This window comes from Colletotrichum acutatum (assembly GCF_030867785.1).
Source record: "Colletotrichum acutatum strain CBS 112980 chromosome Unknown BDZ83scaffold_42, whole genome shotgun sequence".
NCBI classification, from domain to species: Eukaryota; Fungi; Ascomycota; class Sordariomycetes; order Glomerellales; family Glomerellaceae; genus Colletotrichum; species Colletotrichum acutatum.
Genome location: NW_026849036.1, coordinates 81,159 through 108,526, shown reverse-complemented (window position 1 = coordinate 108,526; position 27,368 = coordinate 81,159). Strand labels below are relative to the sequence as shown.

General features: G+C 54.9%; 8 protein-coding genes across 8 annotated transcripts; 3 read left to right on the top strand and 5 right to left on the bottom strand.

The window, feature by feature from the left end:
* Positions 1-1,153: 1,153 nt before the first annotated feature.
* On the bottom strand, positions 1,154-5,481 carry BDZ83DRAFT_619946 (uncharacterized protein). The gene has a single exon (XM_060508165.1). The coding sequence runs from the start codon at positions 5,219-5,221 to the stop codon at positions 1,421-1,423; it is 3,801 nt and encodes a 1,266-aa protein (XP_060365410.1). The 5' UTR covers positions 5,222-5,481; the 3' UTR covers positions 1,154-1,420.
* A 7,709-nt stretch (positions 5,482-13,190) lies between these two features.
* BDZ83DRAFT_619941 (uncharacterized protein) lies at positions 13,191-13,964 on the bottom strand. The gene has a single exon (XM_060508164.1). It carries the CDS (start codon positions 13,743-13,745, stop codon positions 13,416-13,418), a length of 330 nt encoding a protein of 109 aa, XP_060365409.1. The 5' UTR covers positions 13,746-13,964; the 3' UTR covers positions 13,191-13,415.
* Positions 13,965-16,041: 2,077 nt separating this feature from the next.
* BDZ83DRAFT_651382 (Snf7-domain-containing protein) lies at positions 16,042-17,714 on the bottom strand (the record flags this gene model as incomplete). Its single annotated transcript, XM_060510449.1, has 6 exons — positions 16,042-16,121; positions 16,182-16,387; positions 16,444-16,648; positions 16,710-16,921; positions 17,400-17,455; positions 17,688-17,714. 6 exons carry the CDS (start codon positions 17,712-17,714, stop codon positions 16,042-16,044), a joined length of 786 nt encoding a protein of 261 aa, XP_060365408.1.
* On the top strand, positions 17,572-18,423 carry BDZ83DRAFT_305872 (CST complex subunit Ten1). Its single transcript, XM_060502279.1, has 2 exons — positions 17,572-17,841; positions 17,943-18,423. The coding sequence occupies exons 1-2, from the start codon at positions 17,753-17,755 to the stop codon at positions 18,235-18,237; spliced, it is 384 nt and encodes a 127-aa protein (XP_060365407.1). The 5' UTR covers positions 17,572-17,752; the 3' UTR covers positions 18,238-18,423.
* A 738-nt stretch (positions 18,424-19,161) lies between these two features.
* BDZ83DRAFT_576742 (uncharacterized protein) lies at positions 19,162-19,677 on the bottom strand (the record flags this gene model as incomplete). Its single annotated transcript, XM_060504945.1, has 3 exons — positions 19,162-19,371; positions 19,453-19,500; positions 19,552-19,677. The coding sequence occupies 3 exons, from the start codon at positions 19,675-19,677 to the stop codon at positions 19,162-19,164; spliced, it is 384 nt and encodes a 127-aa protein (XP_060365406.1).
* Positions 19,678-22,377: 2,700 nt separating this feature from the next.
* On the top strand, positions 22,378-23,805 carry BDZ83DRAFT_619930 (haloacid dehalogenase). Its single transcript, XM_060508163.1, has one exon. The coding sequence runs from the start codon at positions 22,689-22,691 to the stop codon at positions 23,415-23,417; it is 729 nt and encodes a 242-aa protein (XP_060365405.1). The 5' UTR covers positions 22,378-22,688; the 3' UTR covers positions 23,418-23,805.
* A 212-nt stretch (positions 23,806-24,017) lies between these two features.
* On the top strand, positions 24,018-25,323 carry BDZ83DRAFT_619929 (TatD family hydrolase). Its single transcript, XM_060508162.1, has 2 exons — positions 24,018-24,216; positions 24,313-25,323. Exons 1-2 carry the CDS (start codon positions 24,142-24,144, stop codon positions 25,255-25,257), a joined length of 1,020 nt encoding a protein of 339 aa, XP_060365404.1. The 5' UTR covers positions 24,018-24,141; the 3' UTR covers positions 25,258-25,323.
* Positions 25,266-27,122, bottom strand: BDZ83DRAFT_619927 (saccharopine dehydrogenase). Its single transcript, XM_060508161.1, has 6 exons — positions 26,930-27,122; positions 26,585-26,869; positions 26,469-26,527; positions 25,955-26,403; positions 25,658-25,895; positions 25,266-25,592 (listed from the first exon to the last, which is right to left on the bottom strand). The coding sequence occupies exons 1-6, from the start codon at positions 27,024-27,026 to the stop codon at positions 25,368-25,370; spliced, it is 1,353 nt and encodes a 450-aa protein (XP_060365403.1). The 5' UTR covers positions 27,027-27,122; the 3' UTR covers positions 25,266-25,367.
* Between the last annotated feature and the right edge of the window lie 246 nt (positions 27,123-27,368).

The window sequence follows — 27,368 nt, the reverse complement described above, 5'->3', positions numbered from 1 at the left end:
AGCAAAACGAGAGCGAGGAAGAGGAGAGAGAGAGGAGAGTACGGTTACACAGTAAAGAGGTAGACCTTGAGGGCTTGAACCGGCGGTCAACGGACGTCGTCTTGCTAAGAAACCCCACATTCCGGGACGTGTGTGGACCGCCCTTCCCCGGGGTTGAGAAACATAAGGTAAGGTAAGCACTCCCGTGTCACATGACTGGGGTGGCTGGTGCGTGCAGACACAACGAAGGTAAGTTCCAATCAAGTACTTTTAGCCAACAGACCTTCTTCAAATGGACTAAACATCTTCGTCACTAGATTTTGTTTTCTTGATTTTGCTTTCTTGCTATTGTTGGTCTTGTTTTTTTGGAGGAAAGATCGTCAGGAACTACTAGGACTAAGGAAGGGGGGGAGAGGCAGGCACCTGGCAAGGGGGAGTGGAAAAGAGTGCCGCTAGCGGGCCGTTCGGGCTGGCGGGGGGGTTCGGGCGGGGAGGGATTGGGCCCCACAATCCGGGAGGCGCGCCCTCCGTGTTCGGGTCTGTGTTTTTGGGAGTTCACGGAGTATCTTAGCCAAGAAGGTAGATTGCAGAGGGCAGAGAAGATGAGGCTGGGAATCGCGGTGAGGAGTAGACTGCAGTAGCTACAAGAGGTTCAGAAGAGTTTCGCACGCAAAAAGGATTGCTCGAGGTTGAAGAGAAAAGATAAAGTAATAACGTTTTACACTAGGTGTGAAGGACACACTAGGAACGCAGGGCGGAAACCCACAATCCGGATCCCGAGCCTATCAGCCCCTGACTACTAGGCATTATATCCGCCGTGTAAAGACCGAGAGAACCACGATGACATTGAGTCAAAACTATCTAGATAGTCATCTCAACAAGGTTCAATAGTTTCAATCACCTCTGTTGCATTGAAAGTCTACCTCTTGGGTTAGATGCTAACACCAGAGAACGTTTCCTCGCGGGAGACGGGACATCGCGACCTCACTCGGCCGAGACATTTTGCCCAGGCTACGAAGGAAAACTCACGAGAACGGTGAAACCCACATCCCGTTTGCGCGCCAACGGACTCAACCCGGAAATATCACGCAGAAAGCCCAACGGGCGGATCTCACGATAGGACGATTTTCATAGAACTTCTCGCTGTCCGTCCCAAGCACATTTGAAAGATATTGCATCTTTTCCAGCGTCAATTGAAGAAGACTCATCAGACATTTGACATTCAGTTCTCAAGTACATTAATCATGAAGCGATTAGCCATTAGCAAGAATGGAATCCATCGTGAAGATCATCAAACAAAACCATCCAGCCATTCTCAATAGACGCCTCCCAAATAGTACTAAAAATCTCAAAAAGCATGGCAGTCTAATACCGTTCCCGTGAAAAACATGGTCCGCGTACACTCATCGTCGTAGAATCATTACACACACATCCCAAGTCCTTAGTTGAAGAGACGCTTGAACACGCCCTTGATCCCCTTTGACTTCTCCTTCTCCTTCTCTCTAGCCTTGTCGTCATCTTTCTCCCTCCTCCTGCCCTCCTCACGAAGACGGCGCCGAGAGTCGTCCGAGTGCTTTGATCTCGGCTTGTCGGCCGTATCAGCCCTCTCAGCCCTCTCAGGTCTCTCGGATCTCTCGGATCTCTCAGATCTCTCAGCCCTCTCGGGCCTCTCGGTTCTCTCATGCCTTTCGGCCCTTTCAGCCCTTTCAGCTGCTTTTGCGGCAGCCCGTTCGGCCTTCTCAGCAGTCCTGCGAGCTTCTCTGCGGGCTTCCTCGGCGACCTCGTCGCGAACCTTTTGCAATTTGGCACCGCCTCCGCCTTCGGATCTGTCTCTGTGCCTATGCTTGTCCCGCGTTGTGCTTGATCGCTTGGGAGTGTCGCGTGTGGGAGTAGACTCCTGTCGTCCTGCATTGTCATCCATTGGCATGTCGTCCTTTGGCGTGGCTGGCGCCGGGTGGTCCTGGGGAGGGACCTTGGGTCCAGTCGTACCTCCACCTCTGACGCTGAAGAATCGCCGGGGTTTCTCTGGCGCGGGCTCCATGGATTCTCTCTTGCTGAGGGTGCGGTGCGGGCGCTGATGCTCTGAGTTGCTATGGCGGCGAGAGCGGTGATGGCTGCGCTCGGGAGTATCCTCGGGTTTGGCAATGGTCTCGGGCTCCTTGCCCTTGCGACGCGAACGCGCTTTCTCCTCATTCTCGCGGTCAATCTCACGTTGGAGCGCGAACTCGCGCTCTCTCTCGCGGTGCCTATCTTTTGGTCTGTCACGTTCGGGATCGCGTTCGCGCTCTTTGTCTCGGAGTCGTTTCTCCTCTTTGCGTCGATCATGGGCAGCCTGCTCTTCAGGCGTACGCTCGCTGCGGTGGCGGTGGCTTCTCTCACTTCTCTCAGTTCTCTCGGTCCTTTCGCTGTGTTCGCTTCGCGCACTCCGCTCGCTACGTTCGCTACGATGACGGTGCTGAGAATGAGTTTGGGGGCTTTCGGAGAAACCGCTGTCTTGTCTCTTTGGAGGACCTGGCGGAGTTCGAGGCACAGATTCGCCGGATCGTAGAGACCGCTCGCTGTCAGTTCGGTGTCGTCGACTTGAGTGATGTGATGTGTGCGAGTGGCGTCTGCTACTCTCGTGTTCTCTGCTCTCGTGTTCTCTCCTCTCGTCTTCGCCTCGGCTACGGCTCGAGAATGATGAAGGATGGTGGGTCGAAGACTGGCGTCGTCGTCGGTGCCTCTCGCGCTCTGCTTCCTTCTTCTCTGTAAAGTAGTTAGCATCAAACCTTCTAGTTTTATCCGCTCCCGTAGTGGTAGTACTCCTGCGTCTGGAAAGAAGGCCTGGTAGAACCCTCCAGAAAAAGGCCTTTTTCGGTTTGATGTCCATTCTCTCCCAGCTGGGCATTGCCTTGATGAGTTGCGAGCTGCTCTGAGATGATGGGCTCAATGGTGGACGAAGAGTTTCGGCTGTGGCGTAGATAACCACAGCAGCCGCGATGAGTTCTTCCGCTTGCTTGATGGAGACTTTGCGCTGCCGTCTGAGAGCCCTCGCCCTATCTTTGGCGGCCAGTGACATGGAAAACTCAGGGAGAACCACGGCGGGAGTCGAGGGCCGGAGGCCCCATACTGAGCCATCGGTTTGCGTTCCGCAGTCCGAGAATCCGTCTCGCTGCACGGGGCTGAAAATGGCATCCACATCCGAGTTCTTTTGGTCCGCCATGGTGATTGTGTCCAGCGCCGAAATATTATCCAAAGTCTGCGTCAATTTGTCTGATGAGCTGCGACGTGACATTGCGTCTGCTGCAGCAGAATTAGGAGCTTCTCTAGCCGTAGCATCGTCGTCTGAGTCTTTGACAGCATTGGCAGCAACCAAGCCAGCTGCAGCAGCAACACCAGCGGCGGCGGCTCCAGCAATGAGTGAGTCTTGACCAATTGACTCATCGCTATCAGCAGGCTCCGCGTTGTCATCTGGGGCCTGTACTGCTTCTTCAGGCCCATTGGCGTCCGCCTCTGGAAATGCTTCTTCAACTGCGTCGGGCTCTGCAGGTTCCTCTTCAGGGGCGTCTTCAGGAGCGTCATCAGGATTGACAGGAGCTTCTGAGGCGAGTTCTTCGGAGGCTGCCGGTGTGTCTTCAGGTGCGTCCTCGGCCTCTATAGGCGCGGCATGGGCGGCCTCAGGAGCAGGCTCTTCGGGAGCAGACTCTTCGGGAGCAGACTCTTCGGGCACAGCTTCATCAGAGGCGACTTCTTCAGAGACAACCTCATCAAGAGGAGCTTCAGGAGTAGGCTCTTCAGGGGCAAGCTCCTCAGGAGTAGACTCTGGAGCGGTTTCTTCGGCCTCGGCAATGACGTTTTCAGGGGCAGCTACTTCGGAGGCAGGCTCTTCGAGGGCAGGCTTTTCGGGGGCGACCTCTTCAGAGCCGGCTTCCTCAGAAACGGCGTCCTCAGGAGGTATCTCGGCTGCTGCGGAGTTTTCTGGTGTGGTTTCTGGAACAGCTTCATCAGGAGTCTCCTCCTCGGGGGCAGGCTCTGCTAGTGCGGGCTCAGGTGTCGAATCTTCAGGAGGGGCATCCTCCACGACGGGCTCTTCGGATACGACTTCTGGTGCAGGCTCAGTGGCGGGTTCATCGGCGGGTTCAGCGGTGGGCTCCTCCGAGATTGCCTCTTCGGGGGCAGAGTCGGCTGGAGTCTCTGGCGTTTGGTCTGGCTCTTCTGGTTGAGCTTCCTCTGCCGCTGACTCCTCAGGCGCTGCATCTGCTGGAACCTCTTCAGGAGCAACATGGATCTCTATTGATGCATCTTCGACTTGCTCTGGCTCTTCGGGAGAGGCGTCCCCAAGTGCAGCAGCTTCTTCAGGGCTAGCTTCGATAGTCTCAGGCTCTGCTGTTGTCTCGGGAGTAGTCTCGGATGGAGGAGCCTCCTCAAGAGTCGGCTCCTCCACGGCCGATTCTTCTCCTGTAGCTACAGGCTCTTCAGGTGAGGCTTCTTCTGGGGTAGGTTCCTCGGCGACAGCCTCCTCTGGCGGAGACTCAGTTAAGATGGTCTCGTCGGAAGCAGGTTCGGCTGGAGCTGCCTCTTCTGCGGGAGCTGATTCGCCCGGTGCTGGCTCAGCGGGCTCAGCCTCGACAGTAGTGTCTTCGAGAACTGGCTCCTCCAAAGGCTGCCCAGTGGGCGTTTCACCTGCGGCGACTTCAGCGTTGTCTTGATCTGGTGATTCGGTCTCTTCAACAGAAGGATCCTCGACAGATGGTGGTGACGCTTCATCAGTGGCAGATGGTAGCTCGTCTGAGGGTGGTAAGGCAGATTCCTCAACATCAGGCTCTTCGTCGACCGCATCTTGACTCTCCTGAACCTCGGCAGTTGGCTCTTCCGGGGCGTCTCCTTCGGTAGCTTCGGCAGGCATTGCTGTCTCGTTCTCCTCGACAGGCTCCATGGGTTCCGGCTCCGGGGCGTTGTCCTCGGCAGGCTCCGCGACGGCTTCCGGTCCGACGTCCTCGGGATCTTGGCCATCCTGTCCTTCCCGTGCCTCTCCATCGGGGGAATCGGGATTAGAGGAAGGAGGGGAATTCTCACCTGATTTCTCTGCCTCTGTCGCATCAGAGGCAATTGGTCCTACCCTATCCTTGCTTTCCTCAGCATCCAAAGACCGCGTCTTTTCACCATCTGCTGCCACCGCCACCGCTGTTCCCGTGGCTACTGCCGCCGCCGCCACTGCAGCCACTGCGACTTCTGCTGTGTGGTCTTCAGTTTCAGCTGTCATTGGTGCCTCAACATCTGCCTCGACCGGTGGCTCTGGCTCGGCAGGGGCAGGGGCAGGCTCTTCAACTGGTTCGGCTGGTGGCTCCGGCTCAGCGGCAGCAGCTTCTTCAACCGGGGCAGACTCGACAACTGCTTCAGCAGGCTCCTCTGGCTCAGCTGGTGCTTTTGGCTCAGCGGGTGCTTCTGGCTCAGCTGGTGCTTCTGGCTCAGCGGGTGCTTCTGGCTCAGCGGGTGCTTCTGGCTCAGCGGGTGCTTCTGGCTCAGCCGGGGCAGACTCCTCGACGGGCGCAGATTCTTCAACAGCTGCTTCTGCAGGCGCGTCTGGTTCAACTGGCGCGTCTGGTTCAACTGGCGCGTCTGGCTCAACTGGTGCCTCTGGCTCAACTGGTGCCTCTGGCTCAACTGGTGCCTCTGGCTCAACTGGTGCCTCTGGTTCAACTGGCGCAGGTGCAGGATCTTCTGTCGAAGCAGGTTCCTCAGCAGGCGTAAGCTCTTCAACCGGTTCAGCCGTCGTATCTGCTTCGGGTATCTCGGTCTCCTGAGCAGGCTCAGGTTCTTCAACTGCGGCAGCGTGGTTCGCCTCCGCGAGAGCTTCGGCGAGTACAGGCTCCTTAGTCTCTTCCGCAGCTGGCTCAGACGCTGGTTCCGGCTCTGCCTCCTTGACTTCGGGTGCAGGCTCCGCCTCGGCAGGTTCCTCCACCGCAGCGGGCGGATCGGGTTGAGCCTCTTCGGTTTCAGGAGCGGTCTCAATTGGGACGGCAGGTGGCTCAGCGGCAGCATCCTTCGCCTCCTCGACAACCTCGGTCTGGGGTTCAGGGTCGTTGACTTCTGCTGCGGCAACTTCTACAGCAGCGGCTTCGGGTTCTTTGGCTTCTTCGGTCGCTGCTGGCGCCTCCGGCTCCGGAACCGCGTCCGTAACATCGGCAGCTTCTTCAGCCAGAGCAGCATCGGCCGGAGTAAATTCCGATTCAGGTTCAGGCTCATTTGACTCAGGAGCAGGAGCAGGATCAACGGCGTCTGCAGCAGGCTTCGCCCCTGTAGTAGATTCCGCCTCAGCCGCGGGCTCTGCTTCTTTGGCTTCTGCCACTTCGACCTCAGCTTCGGGTGCTTCAGCTTCTTCAGCAGAGGGAGCAGGGGCAGACTCGGGTTCCTCAGCCACTGCCTCAGCAGAAGGTTCAGGTGCGGGCTCCTGAGTTTCGATAGCCGCTTCCGCTTCAGGAGCAGCCTCTGCTTCAGGAGCAGCGTCGGACTCATGAGCAGCGACCTCAATCTCAGGAACAGCCTCAGTCGCAGGAGTAGCATCAGGCTCAGCTGCAGCCTCACCCTCAGGTTCCTTGACGTCTGCTTCAGTAACGGCATCAGTCTCGGGTTCTGCCTCTTTAACATCAGAAGCTGGCTCAGCTTTCGCAGCAGATTCCGTTGCAGGCTCGGTAGCAGGCTCAGCGGCAGGCTCAAGATCAGCCTCCTTGACCTCATCAGCCACAGTCTCCGGAACAAGCGCTGCCTCCTCTGTCTCAGCAACAGCGGGTACGTCGGCCTCGGGCTCGTTTTTAGATTCGGCGGCAGGCTCTGCTTCAGCAGCGGGTTCAGCTTCGGGGGTAGGCTCGACAGCAGGATCGACCTCCTTCGCCTCAGAGGAAGCTTCAGGGACAGCTTCTGCTTCGGGCTCCTTGGTCTCCTCGGCCGCAGGCGGTGCCTCAGCTGGCGCCGTCTCGACTTCAGGCTCTGCTGCTGGCGCTTCAGGTTCAGGACCCTTAACCTCAGCATCACCCTCGACCTTGGCAGCTGGTTCGTTGTCATCCGCGGGAGCCGCTACTTCGGGCGCAGGCTCCTGGACCTCAGTTGCGGCGGAGTCTTCAGGTTGAACCTCAGATTCGGGAGTAGCAGCAGCAGCATCAGCCTCAGGAGGCGCCTCGCCAGCATCTTCGGCCGTCTCTGCAGCCTTCTCCGGAACTGGTTCTTCCGAGGCAGGAGCAGGAGGGTCGGCAGCGGTCTCGGCCTCGGGCTCTGAAGGTTCCTCAATTGACGGCTCTGGTTCTTGTGCATCTGGAATCGCCTCCTGTTCAGGCTCCTTGGCTTCTGGGGTCGGGTCCGCAGCTGGGACTTCGTCGTTAGTCTCGGGGGCCGACTCCGGTTCTGCCTCAGCAGCGGGCGCAGGCTTGGGATCCTCAGCGGCGGCAGGTGCCTCTGGCTCCGCGACGGCAGTTCCTGCGGCGACCTCGGGCTCAGGCGCAACTTCATTTTCGGTAGCTTCGGTCTTGACCTCTTCAGTATTAGCTTCGGGCTCGGCAGCGTTGGCGGGCGTTTCGGCTGGGGTCTCCTCGGGAGCTTCTGGCTCAGTCTCCACTTCGGCAGCGGCGGTAATCGGCTCCTCCGGGGCGGGATCGGGAATTGTCTCTTCGGCCTTGGCATCCTCGGGCGTGGCTTCGGCTTCAGCGGCAGGTTCTGTTTCTTCTTTAGTATCCTTGGTCCCTGGGGAGAGAATGTCCACGGTGAAACTGAATTCTTTGCCGTCACTGATGATTTCGTATCCGTCCATACCTTCAGTTGAGACCACTGCGTCGTCCGTGGCGGCGGCATCCCCAGATGTATCGGCGGCAGCAGCGGCAGCAGCGTCTGGAGCTTCGACATCGGCTTCCTTGGGGGCTTCTGGAGCATCCTCTGGGGTATCCTCTGGTGTGGCGGCAGCTTCGTCCTCTTTCGGTGCCTCGGGCTCGGCTGCAGCTGGCTCGGCTTCCGTTGGTGTAGCCTCAGGAGCTGTTTCAGGCTCAACAGCAACCTCGGTTTCGGCGTCCTTGGTATCATCAGCTTCAACTGCAGCTGTCGCTGCCTCGGTTTCGGCTTTCGGAGCAGCCTCAGGAGCATCTTCGGGAGAAGTCTCGGAAGCAACTTCAACAGTGCTCTCAGAAGCACCTTCAGGGGCCGCGTCAACAGGAGCCTCAACCTCTGCCGCAGTTTCGGCAACAGGCTCCTCCGTAGTATCAACCTCAGGAGCCGCGGCAGGCTCATCTACGGCAGCGCTCTCTGCTACAGCTTCAACCCCTGCCTCCTTAGGGTCCTCAGCTTCAGCTTCAGCTTTGGCTGGCTCAGAAGCGTCTGGTTCAACGTCTGCAACTTCAGCTTCTTCCACCTTGACAGCCTCGGCCTCAGCTTCTGCAGTAGGGCCGTCCTCTTCCTTGGGAGCGGGAGATTCCTCCTCCTGCTGGGCAGGTCCTACCTCAGGCTCTTTTGTCTCTTCGACAGCTGTCTCGACCGTCTCCGGTTCATCGAGCGTGGCATCAGCTGCGGCCTCGGGCTCTGACTCTTTGGCAGGTTCAGCGCTCTCTGCAAGCTCCTTCGAAGGCTCAGCTTCAATCTCCTTGGAGGCTTCAGCGTCAGCTTCGGGTTCAGACTCCTTGGGAGGCTCGACGCCCTCAGTCTTGGTGGTCTCAGCGTCAGGCTCAGGAGCAGCCGCAGAATCAGCGGCTGCTTCGACTAGTGCCTCGGCCGGCTCAGCAACCGCGGGCTCGGCCTCAGCCTCGGCCGGCTGAGTCGCTGAGCCGGCTTCCTTGTCTGAAGGGGCAGGCTGCTCCTCAGCGGGCTCTGCTGCAGTGACTGGTTCAACGGACTTGTCATCAGCATCAGCGGAAGCTGGCATATCTTCGCCAGTGGGAGCAATTTCTTCCTGTGTTGCTGCTGGTTCTGCCTCCACCGCGGCATTTTCAGGCTTGGACTCTTCAGAAGCTGCATCCGTGGCTGTTGCATCTTCTGGGATAGCCGCAGGTTCGGCCTCAGCAGGCGCTGCCTCTTCCTTGACCTCGGCCGGCTCAGCCGGGGCAGACTCTTCGCTTTCAGCTACTTCAACTGGAGCATCAGTTGTCTCAGATGGAACCTCCGCAGACTCGGTTGCGTCAGCCGGAGCAGGTACTGGTGCGTCCTCTGAGGCGACGGGAGCTGATTCGGCCTCTTCAGGCTTTGCAGCATCATCCGCGGGGGCATCTGTCTCGGCGACTGCGGGTTCGATTGCATCCTCTACAGCTAGAGTCTCAACCGCAGCTTCAACTGGGGTCTCTTCCGATGACACTGCTTCTTCAGCTGCCGGAGTCTCAGCGGCCACTTCAGCCGGAGCGTCTGCGACATCAACCTCAACCGATCCAGGCTCGGCTGTATCGGCCTCTTTAGCGACCTCAGAAGGAACTGAAGATGCCTCCGTCTCAGCACTTGCCTCCGTTTCGGCAGTTGCAGCCGTCGATGCTTCTTCCGGTGTTGACTCCTCGGAGAGCGGCTCTTCCGCTGCCTCAACAGGAGGCTCGGCTGAGGGCTCAGCTGGAGCTGGCTCATCAGATGCTTCGTCGGCCGCAACTTCGGCAGCCGGAGGTTCGGAAGAAGGAGCATCGGAAGGAGGGGCATCCTCGGTCTTGGCCTCAGGAGTTTCTTCGGCTGCAGGAGCAGCAGGAGCAGAGGAGTCCTCAGGCAAAGCCTCTTCATATGCCTCCTCGGGAACGGGATCCTTAGACTTGACATCGGCAGCAATAAGTTCTTCCGCGGGCGCGGGTTCTTCGGCTGGGGCGTCAGCCGAGGCATCAGCCGGGACGTCGACCTGAGCATCGGCAGGAACATCGGCAACTTCTGCAGCGGCAGCGTCATCCGGCTTAGCTTCCTCTGCGGCTTCTGCCGCAGGCTCGGCGCCAACGGGCGCTTCGGCCGTAGGCTCTATAAGGGCAGCATCTACTGGCTTTGTCTCTTCGGAAGTCTCGGTGATGGGCTCATCCGCAGGACCAGGAACGTCCGGCTTGTCTTCAGCTGGAGCCTCAGTAGCTGGCTCTTCAGGCTCTGCAGTCTCCTCCGGGGCTGGCGCGGAATCGTCAGGCTTTGACTCAGCAGGAGCCTCGTCAGCCGCTTTCTCCTCGACAGGAGCAGCGTCTTCCGACTTCGTTTCGACTGGAGCATCAACCGCAGTATCTGTAACAGGTGCAGTCTCTTCCGATGCAGGCTCGACTGAAGATTCGCTGATGGGCTCCTCTGCTGATGCAGCAGTCTCAGGTTCTGCATCTGCGGGTGCGTCGGGGGCCGGATCTGGGACTGTGGATTCATCAGGCTTGGCTTCGTCGACCACCGGCGTAGCATCGTCTGGTGTAGGTGCGGGCTCGTTGGACCTTTCCTCTGCTGGTGTCTCTGCGGTCGTTTCGGGGACTGCATCAGCAGGAGCGTTGGCAGGAGTTGCGTCTTCAGGCTTGTCGTCTGCTTCCTTGTCAACTTCGGCCTCAGCCTGAGCCTCAGGAGCCTCGGGAACAGCTTCGGAAGGTGGTGTGTCGTCAGTCTGGGGTTCCGCTGCAATAGGCTCTGCTTCGACTGTTGAAGGTTCTTCGGTTGCAACCTCCTCAGTGGGAGCTTCAGGTGTAGCCTCTGTAGCCTCGTGAGTCGCTTGTGCTGGTGTATCGGCTACGTTATCCTGGCTACCTTCTGTCGCAGCTTCAACAAGCGCTTCAGCAGAGGCTTCAGCGGGAGCTTCGGCGGGGGCTGGATCTACGGCCGCAGATTCCGTTGCCTCTGCATTGGCTTCGGCAGCGTCTGGAGATACTTCCGTCGCCACCGTGTCATCGACTTTGGCGTCATCCAGGCTTCGGTCAGCAGCCGGCTCAAGTTCAGCTTCGACCGCCGACGGCTCCTCCTTGGCCTCAATGACGGCCTCCGGAGGCGGAGCTGGAACATCCTCCATCTTTGGCGGCTTGGCGTCCTCTACCGGGGGTGGCGGCGGCGGAGGTGGAATCGATCTTGAGCTCTCGACCGGCTCTGGTTCGGTGTCCTTTCCGCCCTTGCCCTTCTTTTTCTTCTTTTTGTCTTTCTTCTTGTCCTTTTCCTTGTCCTTTTTGGAGGATTCCTTCGTCTTCGTCGGAGACACGGGTGCCTCCTCTACAACGATCTCTTTCTCTTTTATTGGTTCAGGCGTAGGCTCGGGCTCGGGCTCGGGCTCAGGTTCAAGCTCAGGTTCCGGTTCGGGCTCAGCTTCTACGGGCGGTGGAGGCGGAGGTGGCGGAGGTGCAGCAGTTTCCTCCTTTTTCCCCTTCTTCTTCTTCTTCTTGTCTTTTTTGGGGGTTTGTGTCGGCCACTCGTCTTCGGCTATGCCGTTATCTTGAGGCGGTTCAGGCGTGGGAAGCTCAGGGGCGACAGCCGGTGGCTCTTCATAAGTGTATTGTGCTGCCTTCTTGTCCTTCTTTGCCTTCTTCTTACTCTTTTTGCTGCTGCTGCTGGCCTGTGCAGGTTGTGAGGAATACGTCACGCCACTGGCATATACGTCGCCGTCTGTAAGATGAAGGGGTTAGGCGTACTAATGCGATACTCAAAGCGCAATCTAACGTGACTTACCATTTTCCAGCTCTGAATCTGATGGTTGGAAATACTGGATGTTGGAGAAATCTTGGGTTTGGACATGGCTCCAATCAAGGTTCTGCCGGTAGGGGCAGAAATCGACTGGCTCTTCCGAATTCATGCTTCCGGGACTCGTGGATTATGGGGGTCCTTGTTACGCGAAAGTTGATCAATGCTGATCCGGGGAGATGGTCTGATGTTGTCTGTGGCGCACGTGGACGGCTGTCGTTGGCGTGAGATGAGATTGGGAGTTTTTTTCTTGACAATTCCTCAACGTTCTTGTGATAGTGCGGTGCCCAAGCCGGAGTAAGAAGTTCGAGTCTCTTGGGCTGGTATCGCGAGACTCAAAAGGATGTATTGAGAGGTATCTTGTCGCCTGTGAGACCGTGTTGTGGTGTAAACAACAGACAAAAGTGCAATGGGCAGATATGACAAGGAAGCAACAGGTTTCTTGTCTCGGCTTGACACTGGATGGAGTTGAGAAATAAGGGACCAAGAGTGACGAGATGCGTCCCGACTACGACCATCCCAGGAGTACACAATTGGGCTAAGCTGTGGGAAGAAAAGTAGACTCTCGAGAAGCAGGGGGGAGCTTTCCCAGGAGTGCCAAACATCACAAGCATCACTGGTCTGTCGCAGGGTTCAAGGTGCGGGAGTAAGGGGTCCCTGACGCAGGCCTACCCCACGCTGTCCCCACGAATGGAGACAAATTCTGTCAGTCTCAGAGTCCAAGTGATCACTGTCGTGCGTGCTTGAGAGCCATTGGCTCAAGTGAGGCGGAACAAGCACTGGCGCCACGTCGCAATTGGGTTGGACTGGGAAGTGCGGTTTCTGGGACTCGGGAGCTTGAGTGATGTGATAAATGATGTGACGAGAGGCAAGGCAGACGAACAGAATTGGACTTGGGACATCAGACGGACAAGGAGACAAGGAGGAGGGTTGATGGCTGCCCAACGACGATGCGATTGGAAGCGAGCGGCCAACCCGCATAATGAGACGGCATCAACGAGGCCGGGCATGAACGTCGGTGATTTTTTCCCCCGGGATATGTGGTTTACTTTTTGTGGTCTTATCCCTTTTCGTAGTCTCACAGGGCCGTACTTAAGTCTCAAGATGACATACCGCGCGCCGTGCCATTGAAGTCCATTGATTCTATCGGATGAGTACCGTCGCTTGACTTTTACCCACAGAAGCCAACATCATTGCGGATGCCAATGCGAAGAGAAGCATACGGGCCAGTCTTTGCGGTGAGGCACTCGAAAAGACTGAGAGACCACAAAAGAACAAGTCGCAATGCCTCTCCCCCAATCGTTCTCCTGAGGCAATGATGGATGAATAATACTGAGGAGGCTATATGTATTTGTACTTGGCCTGGGAATGACTCGAAAGGGCTTAGACTCTCCAAGACTCCTCTGAGGACGAGGTAATTTTTTTTTGGGTTCGATGAAGTGTCAAGTGTCAAGTATCCCTCCACTCAGCGGCTATGAGCTAATAATTGATGTGCTGCGCTGGTCGTCGATTTCCGGCCCAGTGCACTCGCACGCATCGGGCAGCCGGAGCAGGGTAGGTCGATGGGCCGGTCCACTAGGGCCAGGCATATCCTTGTATGCACAGGTCCCCATCGCGCCTGGCGAGACATAAGGAAACGATTGCCGGCGGAAGAGTGGTTCTTGGAACAAAATGGAGGGTAAACCCAACCTTCTTCCCGTCATTCGTGTTATTCGAAGAGATGGAGGGTGGACAAGGGAGAAGCCGCGGTTTGGCTAGAAGTAGTTAGACGGCGTCGAGAGACCGTTATGCTTGTGCACATGGCCACTTGCTGACTGGCACTTCCCTTCGATAGACGCTCACCGGCGGTTGGCATGTTCATGGTGGGGGTTGGAGGCAAGTGCGGTTTGTTTCTCATCGGCCATTAAACCCCCGGTCAGCGAGGTGCAACGTGGCTCGCCTGGCTGAGGCTCGTCTGTGAAGATCCATGCAGCAGAGGTCCGGACCACGGCTGGCGGGAGGGGCGGATGTGACTGCAGTGACAGTGACAGTGGCACCAGCAGAAGAGTGGTGGGGTTGGGTTGGGCGACGGCTTGTAACGGGCTGTCTTCTTCGGCTGTCTGCGAAGAAGTAAGGAGAAACGTGGGCGTGAAAATTCGAGGAATACAATGCCGTGGTGACCATGTCATGTCAGCAAGGCGCCTTCGGTGGAACGACTTGCTGTGCCATCCAATGTAACCGTCAGATGGAGCGTTCGGGCGAAAATTTTGGTGAGAGTAAGTTGGTGAGGTTAGCGGAGGTTGGGCCGACGTCGATATGGGATGGGACGGGATGGCATGGCTCCTCCCGAGGTCAGTGTCTGAGAGGTGCAGTAGCTCAGTCTAGCCCGAGCAGATGCGTACATAGGTTGTGTACCGCAATGATGCCGTCGATGCAATTGGTGCCCTGCAAGAACCCGACTTGGTCCGACTACATGCCACTTGGCATGAGAGGAAAGTATTAATGGGCCCGTACATAAGTCGGCGGTTAGGCGCTGAGAGGACGGCAGGTAGCATGACTGGTGGTATTGGGCGGACCTGATGACCGATGATCGAAGACAGATGGTCGATGGAGAGAATGAGTCGGTAGCATCTGGGCTGGGGAAGCATCGAGGTTGCGAGGGAAGCCATCGCGATTCCGAGGCTGATACGTATACTGATATTACTAGGAAGGTCAAGTAATCGTCGGGTACATGGCCGTGAACAAAGCCAGCTGTTGATTGATGTCATGGACTGTCACAATGGGCGTTCATTTGCGGTGGATAAGGCTCATCGTCGATTGTTTTGTTGTTTATGCGAAAGAAGACCCATCCATGAAAATGTTTGCAGGGAGGCGGAAGAGGGAAGGCCAGGGGAAGAAATTGAGTTGGCAGTCCTGACTCCTGACCCGAGCTTTTGCCAGGAAGATGGTTTCACTTTCTTCGGGAAGGAAGCTTTGGTCGCTGTCACGTCACAGCCAGCGTGTTGGGAAAGACGTTGCTACACTAATGGAAGTCACTAACGTGCCTGCCCTCACCGCTGGGAATTTCGGCGTGGCATGTGGCAGGCGCCAACACCTGCAACTCTACAGTGCCTGCCCTGGCCGTTATTGTTAATATCTCACGAGCCCACTTGGGCACTTAGGTAGGCCCCGGCACCCTGGTAGAACCCGAACAACCAACGACCGACCTTGAGGCTTGACTCTTTGAGTTGGCGCATCCCAAGGTTTTGCTCTCAAGAAAAGTTGAGAAGCCTGTCCATAGGTGCTTGAATAAGATACTTGTGTGGGACTCGATAAGAGGCATGTATCGGTGTCCCCGTCACAGCCCAATATCGTAGCTAATTAGCCATGACGGTGACGGAAAATACTTCCAAAACATCTCGAAAAGAATCCACTCTTCCGGCCCTTTATGTTCTCAGTGTGCTGGGCCTTCAAAGGCTCTCCTGGCAGCCCAACCGCCCTAAATTTCTGGCGCCTTCATCCGCAAGATACCGCAGAGGAGTCCGGTGCCCGCTGCCCAACTTTGCATTGATCGTGTAAGAGAGCCTCATTTGACCTCGTACAATGATCCAGCCCACATCGTGATCACAATGATAAGGTCCCGGATTCATATCGAGGATCCTGTCCATAAATTCATAGAATTACGTGAGTCGGAAAGAGGCAGCCGAGCACTCCGCAGAAACGACGCCCGCCACCTGCCTCAACACAGCAGGTCCGCAACTGTGCCACGGAGGGAAGAGTGATCGTGGGCCACCAGAACTCCGGCTCGCGATCGGTCACTCCTGACGACTGGCGGTGTGCCGAGACACGTGAGGAATGGCTCCTGTCCCGGTCCCGGTCCGGTGGGGACCTCTTTGAGACAGCGAACTTGGCACTGCCGGTGGGCCGGCGACAGCATGTCTCGCCCGTTTGCTCACCGGACTAGACATCGCTCCAACGCGGCAGCGCTTCCGATGCATTAGCCCTCAAGTATTTTGTCCTGTCCATCAAAGGAAAAGGCCCCAGCGCTGCAATAGCTTCTCAACAACAATCAATATGTCTTCTATGAAAAAAGTGAGGTGTACGTAGTACTCGGAGACTGTGTAAAAAGTGCCACTCCAGCAAACCAGAAAAGCTTGTCAAACTCCCTCCCATCAGCCTCCACAACCCCAAGATTCCTATCGAATGGCACCCACATAACCCAAAACGCCAACGCCAGTAGACAGGTCTGAGAAAGAGGGGCAGGTAGCTGAGAAACATGTGAACGAGGGCCGCTTCAGAGTCGTATCCGTCGTTGGTGGTGAGCATGTTCGTGTACATCAAGTGTGTCGTACGGTATCCACTTCTCTGGGCAGCTGTGATTTTCGACCTGCTTATCCCATCGCGCCGCAATTCTCATGCAAAGCCTCTAGAAGCTCCATCCCGAACCAGGAATGCTATGCCATCGTTCTCGGCCATCCCCACAGGATCGCCTCACACCTGACTCCTTTACATGGCCATCTCCGCCTGCAACTTGCGAAGCTCGGCCTCTTCGTCGTCCTCTTCGACAGCTTGCGCCTTGCCCTTGACTGAATCATCACGTCAGTACATCACTCTTATCATGATCTCGGAGGGTGGGATCGCCTTACTCGGTCCGTTCGCGGCGGCAGGCATCTGGTGGACGCGGTCTGACACAGGTACCGTGCCAGTGCCCACCATTTGCTCGTCCAAAGCCTCCTGCTGCATTTGATCCAGCTCATCCTCCAGGTCCTCGTCGATGATGTTATCGGTCTGGCCCGTTGTGATCGCGTTGACGATTTCCTCGCTAAGCGCATTTTGTTCACGGAGATCCTCCCTGTTCTCGTAGTCAGCAGACATCCTCCGTACTGGCTTAAAACCTTCGAAACATACATTGTCTGGTCCACCTTGTCCACGGTGAGCTTGCCGTGAATACCCTTCATGGCCTGGCCAGCCTTCTCCATCGCCAACAGCGTCTCGCGGTTGATATTCGCCGACTCGATAGCGTTGATTTGGGACTCGAGTGTCGTGATTTGCGAAATAGTCTGTTCGAGGCTGTGTTCATGGCCCTTCTTGCGACGCAAGGCAGCCTTTGCAGCTATCACGATATGCCGTCAGCATCCAGTCTCCCCACGATGTCGATTGCTCAAATAAGTTACCATTCTTGTTTGTGTTAACATTCTTCCTCGCAATAGTATCTTGTTCATCCATCAACGTCTGAAGATGCTTCTCTCTTTTTTGCAGCATATCAAGCTGGACCCTAAGGCCGAGGATTGCATCTTTGGCATCGTTCTTCTTCTTGGCGCCACCGCCACCGCCAAACCAGCCCCAGACGCCAGACATGATCAGATGTGTTGGAGTTTCGGGGTTGCTAGTATGATTCGAGTAGATCAAATGAGTTCCGGTCGTTTATGAGGTTGTGCGTAGGCAGCGATCGTTCGAAGGCAGCCGTATTCCGGGGTTGCGTGGCACTCGACCGAAGTTTGATGGCGGGGTACCGAAACGGGAAACAAGCGGGCACTCGTCGTCGTCAACGTGCCGCAAATTTAGCAAAGGCGTACTGATAGGCGGAGATGCCAGTAATTTCTATATCATGCGACGAACACCCGCGGCTCGCTCAAGTCAAGTTGTCGCCAAGTTGATAGTTGGGAGGCTGATAGATAGAATCAGGCAGGTTGTCGGTAGGTAGGTATGATGCAAGCTCCCGACTGGCTCAGCGACGCCGTTTAGTGGGCAAGCGATGACGGCGGTTGTGCCCAGCAACAGTGCCGCCGCCTGATTTAGCCGCGGTTCAGCCGATCATGTGAGACGCCCGCGTGACAGGCGACCTTGGTGGTTACAAAAGGTACCTAAGGTAGGTACCTGATCCAGATAAGGCATATCTTATCACCGATAGGTAAGGTACCTAGATTGGTGCACGCGCCCCAGTGACCAAAATTGCAGGCGCCAGCAGCTGCTGGCATTCACCACTCCCTTCCTCCTCAGTGGGTACTTCGTACTTCGTACCTGCCTTTGTGTCATGGCCGGGGAAACCACAAAGTTGATCTTACACGTAACGTCCCTCAGATTTACACTACCCGGCAGCCTCAGATGATCGTTGTCTGAATCGCTTCACCGGCCACCTGACTGGAACTTACCTTCGACTTGGCCAAGCAGCGATGCATGTTGTTCGAGCCCTGAGCAACTAACAATCACCTAAGCCATGTCTAGAGGCCCGCTGCCTTCTCAGCTTTGTCTCCTGTCAGACTTGCCGTCTCGACCACAGGGCGATAAGGTCAGATTTCTCGGCTGGTAAGTTTTGATACTTCTTGCCCACTTCTAACTTTGATAGATGGTTCGTTCTCGTGATATGTCAAGGGTGGTCTATTGGTAACCATACTAATTGCCATCAGTGTAACTGCGTACTCGACGCACTCAGCTGTGCTCACTCTAGAGCACAGCTTCCCCAAAGGATCCAATATCAGTGTATTGGTCGACGTTCAACTCTTACTCAGTACCATGCCTTCAAATCAGACACGCGTCGGCGAGTGGGTGAATGTGGTTGGCTATCTCACGCCCGCTCCCCCGGGAACCTGGGCCAAAGGGACGACCCGTGAACCACGTATAGCCGCCGTCCAGGCACTGATGCTCTGGTCCGCTGGCCCTCTTAATCTCCAGCGATACGAAGCTTCCTTCGCAACGACTTGAAGTAGAGTCTAGATGAGTCTATGCCGCCCGTTGGGGAAGACGAGGCATACCATCTACTACCATAAGCTGCCGCCTGACCTGAGAGGAAGCGGACATTGGCCTTGGTAATAATGTAGGCAGACGTGTCATGCTCAACACCGCAACCAGGCTCTCGTGTCTCGTCCAATTCGTCACGCATGCCACGAACCAACAGGCATGGATAAGAGATCTTACATTGTGACTGAAGATGGGCTTTTCTTTCAGCATTCGCGACGGAGCACGGTCCGAGTATCATGTCAGCCACGCCATCCTGTCAAAGGTTTCATTGAACAAATATTCTCGGCCCGCATGGATGTGCTACTAGCTTACATCGACAATTTGGTCCGGTATCAATGCACGTTGTCTATTCTGGAAAGAGCAAACACGCGCCAATTAGGTACCTGGTTGAGAAAACGACAGCTAATGGCATTCGCTGGCGCTGCACTCTGATGCGCGCCTCTTGCAACAGTTCCGCATACACATACCAAAAAGGAGCAGTGTGCAAAAGACTTCGGAGATTTTGCTATTACCATTGGACCCCCCGAAAATGCCAGATGGCAGACTACTGCTGGATGGTTTCGGGACACATACTCTTCTCGTCCCAACCAAACAAAAATCTGGTTATAATACTGCTTCGTTTCGCCTGACGCCCAACCAGTCAAAAGAACGAGTGTTCGGTCGGGTCCACCGTCTGCGGCCACCAGGCCACACAATTCGATCCCCCTCACAAGAGACGCGACCTTTTGCGCATGCCTCGAATCATCGAATCCCACAAATTCCTTCCGTATGCATGAAAGGGCTAACCCGGCCGCCTGCAACGCCTTAATATTCAAATGCCTAGATCCAAAGACCTGGCCCAATGCGAGATCTCATTCACAGTAGTCGACTCCACCGATCCACTCGACTTCACTCACGCCGCCTGTCGTCGTAACGTCGATGTCGCTCGTGGCTTCGGTACGCGTCATGTCTCCTTCTTGACGAGTCGTTTGACCCTCGGGATATCACCACCGGTTGATGCAACGGTCTTTTGAGGGGCTTGTCTGCTTCTTGGGCTCTAATGGCCGCCTGGCGCTCCCATATTTCCTTGGATTTCCTACAGATATCGTCGATTTGCTCCTATACGCAGAGACGATGATCAGCAAATTCTGCGCGGTCGAAGAAGAAGAGATGGGGAAAAGAATCAAGCGGCAAGCTCACATCTGTCAAGCAAGGGCCTGGAGTAGTGATGAGAAATCCATCTTCTCCCTGTAGATGCTGTGAGAGGCGTCTCAGTCATCGTGAATGAGATATTCACACCTCGTTTGTGTACGGCCTGACCGTTGCATCTGGCCCGAGATAATAGGGAAGCTCTTGAGTGATGATCTTCTTGTGAATATCCAACCGGGGAATCCAATATCTGTTCATCTCTGTTGACGAAGGCATGGCAGATGCTTGGGCATGGAAAATATGAGCTGTCTGCTCGAGCGCATTGGATGAGCAAGATGGCGCAAGTCGTCGTGAGATACTGGCGATCAGGAGGACGGACAAGGTATTTATCTTCGCCAAAAATGCGATGATTCGGGGGTGCCAATCCTCGTACGCTCCGACAGAGTCGATATTACGAGTTCCCAGGGCATGTTATTGCACCAAGCAAGACAAAAAGAGCACTTTGTCTTGCCTTTTCGGCACAGCTCTTGTCGGCATCCTCACCGCTTCGGCTTCTCAGTCGTCAGAACCTGCCTCTACAATGCCTGCATGCAAGGACAGACGCCACATACGGCCTTTGCAATGTCGGTTCTCACAAGGGTGGGAACCCATCCATCTGGGTGTGTTCCACCTTACAGGTTGGGGGTGGTGAGCCTGCAGGAGATAGGCAAAGTGAGGCGGACGGCGGCAACCCCATGACGGTTCGCCTCACACGCCCGCAACAATCCCGCCACCTGTAACCACGAATCACCGTCAGAAGTCGCTGTATGCATCGGAACGACCTGAATCGAGTCCTTCGATTGTCTCTCTACTGCGCACCTTTTTTCGAATGAAGTTTCTGTCGGCTATCATTCGCCAGTCACTTCTCGACTATGGATCAATTCGCTGCGAGATCCAGTGACGGGACTAGGCTGCAGTTTCTACAGGTCCATCTCATCGCCATCCTCGTTTGCGGACATGCTGAAATGGGACCTACCCTCGTGGCTTCCTGGCAAATTCAACTTCCTCCATGGATGAACCCTGGTGGGTAAGGTAAGGCGTCGGCGATTTCTGGCAGCCAAGCGGCGCAGATCATGTCGATCGCCGCTCGCGACTTCGAGGCGAGCATGCGGGGATGGCGAGCGTCTGCCAGTCATTGCTGACCGGGGTTTCTTATATATCTAGGATCTCGAGTTCTTCAACGATCCAGATGAACCCTGGACCCTTCCCTTTTCTGTTGGTCCCGGATTTTTGGAACACAAGGCTGCTGCGATCGTCGCCGTCAACACCGAATTCGTCGGCGCTGGAACTGCCGGTGAACAGTAATCACAAACAAGTCATCATTTCGACAATACAGCCCTCCATTTGTTATCAAGTGGTGTGCACGATGATATTCCAACCGAATCATATAGCTTCCGACAGTACCGATCGTAACACCATTCAGCATTATCGGTATCAAAAAGAGGCGTCAACGGGGAACTAGAGAGCCCTTCCAGCACTTGACGGCCGAATACGAGGCTTTCCGGCCGGGCCTGGCATAAGCCCGAAGATCGTTATAAGTCGTCTCCCCGCCCAGGATGGTCGATCTCTGAATCCTGCGAAGAGGGGTCGAACATTAGCCGTAGTGCCAGACGCCTTTCCAATTCAACCATACGCGAGCCTGAGGACAAGGCGAGGAGCTGGTTTTGGCTCTTCTCAATCATACGATAATGCGAGCAGCATAGCATTGCACACCGAACAATGCGACGTAGTGCCAAGGACATGCCGGGAGATCCACTCTGCAGTACCCAAATAGGTCGATGCGACCCTTTTCGACACATTCCCACGGCGTTTTCCAAATTGAGGCTCGTCGCGCATACTGGACAATTGGATGTGCGTGCCAATCATGCACCAGGGTCTGGAGGCATTGAGGCTGCAATTGACTGTCAGCCAAGGTTGAGCAGTGCTCAGAAGCATTTCTGACTGCTCATGGTATCTATGCAGCCTTGCCCAGATAGTCTCACACATGATTTGAGAGCTAGAGGTCGATGAGCCATACTTTTTTTTTGCGCGACGTCAAGATTAACCCGAAGTCCGTGGGTTGGATGAGCCGCAGGGTCCAACTTACAGGGGCTTGTCAGTCTTCGATTGTTGGTCTGCGTGATCTTCGAGTGGTGCGAGCAGAATGGTGCACCTCGTTGAAACTGGTTCGGGGAATGTGATGACTCCAATACTCGTCGTTTCCTCATTCTTTTTACAACGTTCATCTTGTCCTAATTCACGCCAACAGACCTCGTTTCTGGACCTAAGGAGTGTCTGGATATGAAGGAAAGACGTCACAGCGCAACCTGCGAAGTCGCATTACGCTAGTTCCTGGAGACTGAGGTGCTAATCAGAGCTACTGCGCCTGAGTGATTTGCTACGGTCAAACACGACGTTAACATTTCGTTATGTACCACTGTCGCCAGTTGTCAACGCTGTGTAAGAATGCTGTAGAACAAAGTCGCAAAAGCCTCGAACATAGTACACAGATTGATACTTATTCACCCGCCGGCGTAAGCCGAACTCGAGGATTACAGGCAGGAACCGCTTTGCGATATCTATGCCAACCGAATCACCGGATCGATACTATCAGCGAAAACACATGCTGTAACATAAGATTTCTTGTTAGGTTCGATCCTAGTCGTAATTTGACCAGCTCTTGCATGTGCTTTCAGAACATGTTTGATCTCCTTGTGGCCAAACTCCACAGGAGTGCTACATAGTCTCCTTGATCAGTAATCCCGTCACTCGTGAACCAGCAGCACGCAAGTCAGCTCAATCGAAGAATTCGGTTCCCTGGGTCTACCTAAGTCCAGCTGACTTACACGGCGGCAGGCTGGAGCGGTGCCGGTCACATCCGGTCACCGGACCGGTGCCGCGACCCCACTTAACGCCATCGTCCAATCGGGCCGGACTGCGACCCGGACGGAGCAGTGGGCCGTGTCCTCGCCTTCCCGGTTCCGACTGACATGATGACATTGCGCGCCCTTGCGAGGTGGAGGCCACATGCGTGTCGATAGCTTCATGCTCATAGTGGAAGACTGATCAGTAGACGATATCATTTTCGAGTTGCAGTTTGAGACGGCGTGAGAAATCCGTTGAACAGATGTTAAAAGAGAGACAGAGTTGCACTCCTGGTCTAGCAGTTTATCGATTGAAAACCGCCGATCAATTTGACCCCGCATAATTACGACCAAAAAGACTGAACCCTCATCATCAACAACAACAATACCAAAACCAATTTCACAATGGCCAGCCTCAAAGACTTCCGCGTCCTAACCTTCGACGTCTACGGCACCCTCATCGACTGGGAAACAAGCGCCCTAATAGCCCTCCAACCACTTCTAGAAGCAAACAACCGCGTCGGAGACTTCACCCGCAAGCACCTCCTAGACATCTACCACGAATGCGAAGCCGCGCAGCAGGCCAAAACCCCAGACCTCCCCTACGCCCAGCTCCTCACCACAATCCACCCCCAAATCGCCGCCAAACTCGGCCTGACATCCCCGCCGCCGTCCGCAGAGGCCTCAAAGGCCTTTGGCGACTCCGTCGGCTCGTGGCCCGCGTTCCCGGACACGGTCGACGCACTCCGCCGGCTGGGCAAGTACTACAAGCTCGTGGTGCTCTCCAACGTCGACCGTACTTCGTTTGCACTCAGTAATGCGGGACCGCTGGCGGGCGTGGCCTTTGATTTGATTGTTACGGCGCAGGATGTCGGGTCGTATAAGCCCGACCAGCGCAATTTTACGTATATGCTCCGCGAGGTGAAGGAGAGGTTTGGGATTGAGAAGGGACAGGTACTGCAGACGGCGCAGAGTCAGTTTCATGATCACCATCCGGCCCAGGAGGCTGGTATCAAGTCGTCTTGGATTGTGAGGCCTGGGGCGGTTATGGGGAATAGGGATCGCGAGGTGTTTGATTGGAAGTTTGATACGTTGGGGGAAATGGCTGATGCTCTTGAGAAGGAACTGGCTTGAAGTGGGATAATTCATATGCAACAAGTTCATGGAGCCATACTCTGCTTAGATGCCTTGTTCGACGAGAATTCCATATAAAATAAAACTGTTGCTCCTTGGATTTTAGCATCTTGAACTTTTGTACCATGGTGAAGCTGTAACAACGTGAGGTGTTCATGAGAATGAGCTTTATACGTCATTTTACTCCTCAGTCTGGCCGAACTTTCTTGCGTGCCCCATTGGAAGCCACGGAAGCGAAGGTAGTTAGGTATGGAACATATGTCAAGTAAGGTACCTTATCTCAGCTACTGCAAGCAACGTCTCCATTCCTCTGGAGGTAAGTCACTCAAAGACAAGACGAGAAACTTGCACGCCAAAAAGCAAATTAAGAGATACAAGTACGATGCGCGAAAGTCATATTGAACAACTGCTAGCATACCCACTGACTGTAAATTCAGAAGAATGCTCACACTCACATCTGAGAGTAGCTCGTTCTAGTTTCCAAGGCCGAATGCCGGTCCGGCCGAGACCGGCCCCGCCAAGCCATCTGATCCACTAGCTTGTCTCCCACCGAAGCGGGGGGAACATGGGGGAATCTCTGGGGAGACTAAGAGACAATCACATAATGGCTAGCAAAACATAAGGTATCAATGGAATTGCATCACGCTCAATTAAATCTTTGATTTAGTGAGGCTCAGAATTAATTCAGTCTGTAAATCTCCCACAAGTCATAACGCTCAACACCATGTCGTCGGACCTGCTTGCCGGCTTTCCGGCAAACACACCGCCCAAACCCAAGACCAAGCTTCGATTTGCAGATGTAAGTTCACGAAACCATGAGTCCTCATGATGAACTACACGCGATTATTGCTTTGAATCAAAAACATCACACCAAAATCTGACACACCAACACTAGGTCGCAGTAACAGCAACAGCAAAAGATTTCGCCGGCTTCTACAGAGGCAAACAATATCACCAACCAGACTTTGACGCCGTCCTCGACCGCGCCTCGGCCGCGGGCGTCGACAAGGTGATGCTCACGGGCATGTCCCTCAGCGACGCGGCCACGAACCTCGCCATTGCCAAGTCGCGGCCGGCGGGGACGTGTTTCGTGACGATTGGCATTCACCCGTATCATGCCGCGGAGCCCGATACTGAGGAAGATGACGGCGAGGATTGTCACTTCAAAAAGTTGGCTGAAATCGTTCGGGAAGCGTTGGAGGGTTCCGTAGCCGATGGTAGTTCTTCGTCACCGTTGGCTGCGTATGGCGAATTGGGGCTTGACTATGACCGCCTGATCCACGCGTCCAAGGAAGCGCAGATTCGTACTTTTAAGCGGCAGTTGGACCTGTTTGTCGAAGAAAAGTTTGAATTGCCCCTATTTCTTCATTGTCGCGCTGCATACGATGATTTCGTGGAGATCATCAAGCCCTACCTCCCTAACCTCCCCCGCCGTGGACTGGTACACTCCTTTGTGGGCACCTCGGCTCAGATGAGGACTCTGGTGGAGCTCGGCTTCGACGTCAGCGTCAACGGCTTCAGCTTCCAGGACAGGGAAAGCTTGGAGATGGTGCGCGATATTCCGCTGGAGAACTTGCAGATCGAGACGGATTCGCCGTGGGGTGAGATACCGGCGGGTTCGGAGGTAGCGAAGAGATATCTTGGTAACGCATCGGCTTTGCCGCAGAGCAAGAAGAAGGATAAGTTCGAGTTGGGTCTCATGGTGAAGGGGAGAAATGAGAGTTGCACTATGGACAGGGTGGCTTTTGTTGTGGCTGGGTTGAAAGGGCTGAGTGTGGATGAGGTTGCTGATGCGGCTTGCAGAAACAGTGTCAAGATGTTTGGGTTTGGCGAAAGCTAACACAAGATGGAGCATAAGAAGCATTCAACCTTTGTCGACCACAATGTGATGCGTGATACCAGTCTGACGGAGCTATCTCGATCGTTAAGGGGTTCTCCCGTCCATACTCATCAGAGTGTCTTTTCTACCATGCTAATCCCCTCCTTCTCGAGCAACTTGCGAATGGGGTCACAGATTTCTGAATTGTAGGGCGCCAACACCCCCAGCACGTTCAAAGCAGGTTCCCCGTCCAGCAATAGCTGGGTAGCAATGCCGCAGGTCACACCAACGGTTCTGGCCATGGCAGAATGCCCACCAGGTTCTCCGAAGAGCTCAAGTGTCGATGTGATTGTATCCTGTTCACGCGGGTCACCGTCAGAGTTTGACCCAATTGGGAAGGGGTTGCAGCATGCATGCTTACTCGACTGCCATCTTTCCACTCAACAATGAACTTGTGCTGGAGCATGACCAGATCTCTCTCACCATAGTGATAGCTCATGAGTCCTTCGAGCTCTACACATAGTGTGTCGAGGAGATTACCACGAAGAGTTGCTGGCTTGTCGGAAAAGAGTCCGATCCATCGCAAGCCGTCAATGATTCTGTTCCTCTCATTGTTGTCCGGGAACTCGCAAATCTCGTCAATGCGCGCGATCAGAGACCTTTTTGTCACATTAGTATTTCAGATAGAACCAGAAGTATGTATGCTTGGATGACTTACTCTTCATCAGTTTCGGCAGCACCAACTGCCCGCCCAAAGACCTCCCGCAACATCAACCCGCCGCTACTCTTCTTCAGCCATTCCAGTGGCTGCGTGTCCAACAATCCGAGCTTCGTCAACGCCGCCACGAAAGCAGGGTTCCCTTCATACCGCAGCGACCCGCGCACAACCGTCTCCGCTTCAGGAATTCTGTAGAACTCCCGAAAGGGGACGGAGTTCCGGTTAGGGTACGCCAGAAAGGAGTAACCGTCCATTACGTGGTACGGCTTGGCTTGCTTCATGAGATCTTCGCAGGAAACATCAACAACCCGACCATTCTGGAGGTAGGTTGCCGGGTTGAGCTGCGCAAGGAGCGAGCCTCGGGGCGACCAGGAGAACTTGAAGCGCAGAGGGTTATTGGAGCACTCTGGAGCTGGGAGGCCACCGGCGTAGGAATGGAATTCCTTGATCTGTCGTTTGCATACGTTAGTCTTGTAAAACTGGGTAAGTGAGCATGTAGTAGGTCTGCTTGTACTTTTCCTCCCTTGTCGTGGACTTCATCAATGATGCGAATAGCGTAGAGGTGGTCGATTCCTACGGGTTCATGCATGAGCTTCATATTCTTTGGTGCTGGGAGAAATCATGTCCTACCAGGATCGAGGCCAACTTCATTCAAAACCGTGATCCCGGCAGCCTTGATTTCAGACTCTAGTTCCCTCATGGCCGGAGACACATAGCTCGTGGTCACGACATGAGTTTTGCCACGTATGCCAGCTTCGACGACAGCCTGGTGATGAATGAATGGGACAAGTGAAATGACCAGGTCATGAGATGCCACCTGGCTATCGAGCTCTGGAGATGCCACATCCAGAGAAATCGCGCTGGCTCGAGGGTGATTCGAGACCAAAGCTTCGGCTGTCAAAAGCGTTCGGCAAGCTATCTCAAAAGTATTAGTCACTTCTGAGACTGATTTCGAATGGAAGAGGAATAGGATACCTATTGTCAACTTGTTCTTCTCATTGCGAAGCAGATATTCGACACATGGCTTGGCCATCAGGCCGCTACCCAGGATGAGAATCTTCTTTTCGGACATCTTAGAAGCCCGATTCTCAATTCATAAGGAAACAAAAATAGTTTTCTGGCCAGGTTTTGATGTAGCTATTCAACTTAGAGGATGAGAAGCAGATGCGTTTTCACATCGCCGTTCTTATAAGCTTGGCTCCTCGGCCACCTTAACGTGTATCCGTCATCGCTCTTCACTTCAACTACAATGTTCAACTTGAGTCATCCGGCGAGGGATTTCGGTAAGCCTCCTTGTCATATGAAGCTCAAATATTGTGACATTCATGTCTTGGAATGCGCAATCTGGATGTTTTGCAGTCGGATCTGTCGGCTTCCAGCAGGTAGATCGCGCAGTCAGTCTCGTCGGCCGATC